General features: G+C 39.5%; 1 protein-coding gene across 1 annotated transcript in view; it reads right to left on the bottom strand.

Annotated features, from left to right (window-relative positions):
* Nucleotides 1–4,987: 4,987 nt before the first annotated feature.
* LOC128700086 (uncharacterized) overlaps nucleotides 4,988–7,647 on the bottom strand; it is a 174,479-nt gene continuing 171,819 nt past the window's right edge. The window contains exon 16 of the mRNA XM_070098800.1: nucleotides 4,988–5,523. Within this exon, the coding sequence (XP_069954901.1) occupies nucleotides 5,135–5,523 (389 nt within the window). The 3' untranslated portion in view covers nucleotides 4,988–5,134. The remainder of the gene's footprint in view (nucleotides 5,524–7,647) is intronic.

Here is a 7,647-nt window from a genome sequence, read left to right as displayed (position 1 = left end):
ACTGCAAAATTAATGAATGAAATAATTCCAGTGTACACGGAAGGCAAACTTACATATGAAGCATCCGTCATCATCGTTGTATTCGTTGTGGGAGGGCAGTCATACGAAGTGGTGACTCAAGCCAGGTTCCTATACATACATATAGTACATGCAAAACAACCACTGCGAAAAGATAGTGAACCCCCAAGTGCTTTCGTGATTTCTCACATTATCAAGGAACTGTAAACATCCGATACTTCAACCGGCCTTAAGCTGTTCTATTATTTTTATAGTTCCTTCATAATGTGAGATATCACGAAAGCGATTGGAAGTTCACTATTTTTTCATAGTGGTTGTTTTGCATATTGTGATATCGCCTGTTTAATATGATCTTACTGCACATAGAGTACATACATATATTACGAAATAAATGTCTCAATAAAGAATTCAGTACACAGTAATTGAATCAATCCATTTAGTAACTATACCTGACATTTAGCCAATATAAGGTAATATCTGGTAAATATCAGCAGATTTACATCAGCCAGTGATTGTTATAATAACAATGACCTCAATAACTGTGTAATAAACTTAACTTATTGCTGGCCACTAACATACCATTTCAGCCTCAACAAACACATCATGGCTGCTGATCCACAGGTGTTTATTTGTCGTAAGACCCACGTCAGGAAACACCTGTCCTGTTTCCTCACAAACCTTACCGAAGTATCTGGATACAGTGAAAGTAAAAATAGAAAAAGTAGGAGCAAATTAGGTATTCTTTACCTAGGGCGGAATTTATTAAAGAATCCACTGGATTATTTCCTAAAAACAGGTAGGTAACACCTAATAATAATAATCTTTATTTCTACAAGGTATACAGGCCTAGTTGACATCAATTACATACTACTATGTAGAGTATTTCGGGCAACTTAGGTCACTTTTGTCCCAGGATGCGACTCACACTAGTCGACTAATACCCTGGTACCTATTTTACTGATGGATGAACAGGGACAGCAGGTGTCTTAAGGAAACACGTCCTAATGTTTCAATGTTTCAACCCGTACTGAAAATCGAACCATGGACCTTAATGTGTACGATGAATGCACTAGCAATCGAGCTACGAGACGAGCTGTCGATTATTAAACTAAACTGATACCAAAAGATGGCATGACAATCCTAATTATTTTAAGTAAACTTTAGAAACTTATTCAACATATATTTTAAGAATTTAATATAATTCTCTATGTAAGCGAGAAGCTGAAATGTAGCACACACAATTTTTGAAATATTAAAGATATCCCTTCTGACACACTTTTCATGGTATACCTTTTAACAGAGTTGCTCAAAAAATTAAAAGTGTGTTATACCAGCACTTGTTTTCTCCCTTGGAATATATGACTGCCATAAAAGCTTTAAGATTTTCCAATTAGTTATTAACTTTCGCCACGTAAGTCGCAATGGCACATTGAAAGACGTTCGTGTTTCACAGAGTTTTTCACCATTTCACTCTGTCCTGTCTTCTCTCCATCCTCTTAAAAAAAAAAAATCGTCCCAGTATTTATTGAGTTTGCCATCAACCCGCACGAACATCCACACTATAATCATCTAAATAATCAACTATATTACTTTCAGTGAAAAGTACCTCAAAATATTCATACGTTTAGTCGATAAAATGTTTGGAGAACAAAACATATCATTTTTCGACTCACTTCAGCTAACTTAATGTCACCTCCTTCACCGTTCATTTCCTTGTCTCGGCTTTAGTGCTGCGTAACTGTTATATTATAGGGAAGTCTTGCCATATATTTGTAACTGATATGAGATAAACAGTTACATGTAAATAGCCGATATAATAACATATCTTTATTTCTACAAGTACATGTACAAGGTATACAGGTCTAACTGACATCAATGACATACTACTATATAGAAAGCCGCTTGTTATGCTGAGCATTTCGGGCAAATTAGGTCAGTTTTGTCCCAGGATGCGACCCACACCAGTCGACTAACACTCAGGTACCTATTTTACTGATGGGTGAACATAGACAACCGGTGTAAAGAAACACGCCCATTGTTTCTACCGTCGCCGGGAATCGAACCAGGACCCTAAAGCGAGAGAGACCTTTAGCCGCCAGGCCATGATATGGTATTGCACAGTGACTCACTACACATTAGTGAGGCATTATGCTTATTCATCTTAGATGAAAAAGAACAATTCAACATCTTGCAAAAATCAAGTCACATCTTGTGCATAATCTTTGTATATAGTAATACAAGTTGGTTGATTGGCTGGTTAATGGGGTTTAAAGCCTATCTACTACACGAGGGTCAGTAAGGCTGCACATCACCTGCTTACCACCAATCAAGAATACTTTAATTTATAACATAAAGGTTCAACTCTCCGCTATATACACTGATAGACATCCACTCGGTGTGTATATATATATATATATATATATATATATATATATATATATATATATATATATATATATATATATATATATATTGTGTATAACATAATAGATACATGAAGCTGATATAACAAAAACTGAAATATGTTGTTCTTTACCCAAAATATATATACTATTTATATGAAAATAAATAAAAATTAAATTGGGAGAGGCGGCTTTACAATTACAGTATAAAATAAGGAACTAAGAACTTTGTTATAATGCAAGAATTATTTTAACTAAATTTTACAGACGTAAGTAAAAATATTTTACAAAGGTAGATCAAAACGTTTTTCGAACGTTAATCAAAACGTTTTTCAAACGTAGGTTAAAACTTTTTCAAACGTAGGTTAAAATATTTTCATGCACCTTAAAATCGTAATTAATAAAACTTGATGTCTAATAGAAATTCGAGGGGGAAATATGTCCCGTAATAAATGATGTAAAAGATTTTGGAAATAATTTGAAAAAAAAAAGTAAGTGAACCTTACTGTTCAACAAGACAGAAAACATGAACCATTTCACCGTTGCTGCTCAAGAGTCCACATGACACTGTAATGTTGCAGGTGAAGAGTCCACATGACACTGTAATGATGCAGGTGAAGAGTCCACATGACACTGTGATGTTGCAGGTGAAGAGTCCACATGACACTGTAATGATGCAGGTGAAGAGTCCACATGACACTGTAATGATGCAGGTGAAGAGTCCACATGACTCTGTAATGATGCAGGTGAAGAGTCCACATGACTCTGTAATGATGCAGGTGAAGAGTCCACATGACACTGTAATGATGCAGGTGAAGAGTCCACATGACACTGTAATGATGCAGGTGAAGAGTCCACATGACTCTGTAATGATGCAGGTGAAGAGTCCACATGACACTGTAATGATGCAGGTGAAGAGTCCACATGACACTGTAATGATGCAGGTGAAGAGTCCACATGACACTGTAATGATGCAGGTGAAGAGTCCACATGACTCTGTAATGATGCAGGTGAAGAGTCCACATGACACTGTAATGATGCAGGTGAAGAGTCCACATGACACTGTAATGATGCAGGTGAAGAGTCCACATGACTCTGTAATGATGCAGGTGAAGAGTCCACATGACTCTGTAATGATGCAGGTGAAGAGTCCACATGACACTGTAATGATGCAGGTGAAGAGTCCACATGACACTGTAATGATGCAGGTGAAGAGTCCACATGACTCTGTAATGATGCAGGTGAAGAGTCCACATGACACTGTAATGATGCAGGTGAAGAGTCCACATGACACTGTAATGATGCAGGTGAAGAGTCCACATGACACTGTAATGATGCAGGTGAAGAGTCCACATGACACTGTAATAATGCAGGTGAAGAGTCCACATGACACTGTAATGATGCAGGTGAAGAGTCCACATGACACTGTAATAATGCAGGTGAAGAGTCCACATGACACTGTAATGATGCAGGTGAAGAGTCCACATGATTCTGTAATAATGCAGGTGAAGAGTCCACATGACTCTGTAATGATGCAGGTGAAGAGTCCACATGACTCTGTAATGATGCAGGTGAAGAGTCCACATGACACTGTAATGATGCAGGTGAAAAGTCCACATGACACTGTAATGATGCAGGTGAAGAGTCCACATGACTCTGTAATGATGCAGGTGAAGAGTCCACATGACACTGTAATGATGCAGGTGAAGAGTCCACATGACACTGTAATGATGCAGGTGAAAAGTCCACATGACACTGTAATGATGCAGGTGAAGAGTCCACATGACACTGTAATGATGCAGGTGAAGAGTCCACATGACACTGTAATGATGCAGGTGAAGAGTCCACATGACACTGTAATAATGCAGGTGAAGAGTCCACATGACTCTGTAATAATGCAGGTGAAGAGTCCACATGACTCTGTAATGATGCAGGTGAAGAGTCCACATGACACTGTAATAATGCAGGTGAAGAGTCCACATGACACTGTAATGATGCAGGTGAAGAGTCCACATGACACTGTAATGATGCAGGTGAAAAGTCCACATGACACTGTAATGATGCAGGTGAAGAGTCCACATGACACTGTAATGATGCAGGTGAAGAGTCCACATGACACTGTAATGATGCAGGTGAAGAGTCCACATGACACTGTAATGATGCAGGTGAAGAGTCCACATGACACTGTAATGATGCAGGTGAAGAGTCCACATGGCTCAGGAGCCAGATAAGTTGATGCATGGCTCAGGAACCAGGCAGGTGACGCATGACTCATGCAGGTGATGCATGGCTCAGGAGCTAGATAGATGACGCATGGCTCAGGAGCCAGGTAAGTTCATACATGGCTCATGAGCCAGGCAGGTCACGCATGGCTCAGGAGCTAAGCATGTGACGCATAGCTCAGGCAGGTTGATGCATGGCAAGGCGCCGAGTAGGTTGACGCATGGCTCATGAGCCAGGCAGGTCGCGCATGACTCAGTAAATGAGTTGAAGTACACACAAAATACATCGTAGTACAGTACTTGACGTTTAATTGACGTATTACAGCACATTTCAGTACAATATCTCGTAGTTCAACAAAAGACTCCTCAGTCTGTTGTCTAATGCTAGTATACAAAAGCGTCTTTATTAAAAAAAAATACTGTGGACAGAGTTATTCAGATTTTTCCTTGAATTAAAATTGTCTTTTTTTTAGCGGAAATTCTTGCTTTTGTTTACATAGAAACATTCATATAAATCATCAAAATGATTAGACACGAAGCAACTAAGTTATTTCGACTTGAGTCACTGGTTTGTCCAGGTACTGAGTTCGTTGAAGAATGGTGAGGAGTCTTATGTGTGGGTGTGGAGTAACTGGGTCCTGGATGTGTGTCATTATCAGTGGGAAGGAGGTCCAGGTTGACACTAATTTTTCCCTCATTTAGTGTCTTGTAGTACTTGACGAGGTTCGACTTAAAATTTGGGTCGGGGTCCGGGGTCCAGTGGCCACAACGGGGAAAGTTTTTGGGCACTGGAGGAAGCATACTCTGGTCCCCCACGTGGAACACAAGTCCCATGCCAACTTCAATGTGAAAGCTGATGTGGCAGTGAAACAGCCAGTAACCTGAGGATAAAGAAAATAGGAGAAAGTTATAACGTAGAAGGAAGTTAGCACTGGTGTGTTCGCCGCTTGTCTTGTCATACTAAAAATTTGGAAAGACACGCACAATTTAAGATATGTATTAGAGGAAATGTTTCGCCACGTGTGATTTCTGAAGAAACTACAAGTGGCGAAACGTTTCCTGAACTGTACATCAGTGTCTTTTCCCATATCTTGTCGGTATCACCATACCAATTTTCATAATAAAAATTGTTGGACTGGGTTATAAACTGGATGGGTCAGGTGTAGACACACTGTAATATATGCAGTATCAATATGCTGAACACGGAAAATTGAATATTTTCACAACTTATGTCTGGTTTGCAGACATAAGCTGTGAAAATATTCAATATTGTAAAAAGTGTAGGAAATTCTGAATGGGAAAATAGTACAGGGATTAAATTAATTGTGTCAGAGCAGAAACAGAGGAATATTTTCCCGGATAGAGTAAAACATGTCTTCCAGGATGAGAATCAGAAAACTTAGGCCTCCTAAGCCAGGGACGAATCCACGCCCCTTATATCTCGAGTGCGAGACCAGGTTAGGCGTTCTCTCAAGTGGTGATAGGCCATGGAGCTTAGAGGAGGCTAGTACACCTCTCCTGCACGGGAGGCTCCGGAAGAAACACCAGATGGACCCTCACTAACGATGAGGCTACGTTGATGATGTAGATCATTAACTTCGCCCAGAGATAAGACTACGATGATGATGCAATCATTAACTTCGCCCAGAGATGAGACTACGATGATATGGATCATTAACTTCGCCCTTGCAAATGCAAAGCCCTCAAACTGGAAAGCAAACAGGAGACTCAAAGGCGTAGACGAATGAATGATGAATGACAAAAGTCTGGCGGCAAGACGACCATGAAAAAAAAATCTTCAGAAAACTATGTCTGACTTACGAGACGGAGAGACCATGGAAGAGGCATTGCCAACCGAAGCAGAAGTCGCAGCCTCCCAGACTGAAAAGGGGCCGAGGACAGTAAGATGAAAGAAATGTTCGAACAAAATTCAGTGCCCCAGGAGGTAAAACCTGTTTGGGTTTGGCACTTTCGCGTGAATATAAAAAAAATATTAAATGTATTTTGGCTGCTTTGTGACTTACATACTTTGAGCTGTAGATCAATATCCTCTAGAAGCCCCTGAGCTGTAAAACAATACCATCAAGAAGCCACGGAATCGTAGCTCAAAACTCTTAATCGAACCAGCAGCTGTAACTCAACACCCTTAAGAGGCAAAAAAGTACTTGTACTTCGATACATCCAAGGCGACCAGGAACTGTCAAGCGGAAGTTTTGATGCCAGATTACCTCTTAATTCTTATTTGCTGTGACCTATACGGATTTAGCACTCGCCTAGGAATATTCCTTTACAACTGTCACCTTCACAGAGGACCTAACTGACGTAAATATTTCACCACAGACCTGATCTGTGACTTTTCTCGCAGATCAGATTCTATAATCACATTAACTAAACGATAGGCATGACCTACTTACACTAGTGGATTTTTCCACTGGTAACTCCGTTTCCTGATGCTTCAACTTACCTGTTTGTAGTATATAAGTCACTGCTCCGTGTATATACTGTAATTTTCTCAAAACTGATCGACTGAACACATCGACTTCAGGCTAAAGGACTAATTATCTCAAACTTCTTATCTTTTATCGTTCTTCTCTGTATTGGACTGAGGAAGCCGCTGGTTGGCGAAGTTTCCACAATAAAGATTCCTAAATGTTGCAAAAGTGTCTTATTCTTCAAATTGTCGGTTTTCTAAACAATTTACATCACTTTTTTTTTAATTTTATTAAAAAAAATTGGATACATTAGCAGTGTGCTAATGTATCCAAATTTGATATGATAACTACATAGTAGAAACAAAAGCTATATTTCCCTGTCATATTCCATCACACAGGATGGTGCTTATACAAGATGTGGAAACCTATCAGCCTGAGCTTAGAGGATTCAGTGGGATGAGGCTATCGTTAAGTATTTCAACAAAGGTTCATCAGCTACTGCAGCTTCAAAGATTTCCTTCCAGCATAGCTGGAGTTACTATCACTTGGGAATTGCCATCCTCAGGATAGCCT

The sequence above is a fragment of the Cherax quadricarinatus genome, chromosome 64 (genome assembly GCF_038502225.1).
Source record: "Cherax quadricarinatus isolate ZL_2023a chromosome 64, ASM3850222v1, whole genome shotgun sequence".
In the NCBI taxonomy this organism is placed as follows: domain Eukaryota; kingdom Metazoa; phylum Arthropoda; class Malacostraca; order Decapoda; family Parastacidae; genus Cherax; species Cherax quadricarinatus.
The sequence above is the reverse complement of the archived record's forward strand: the minus strand, read 5'-3'. Positions and strand labels throughout refer to the sequence as shown.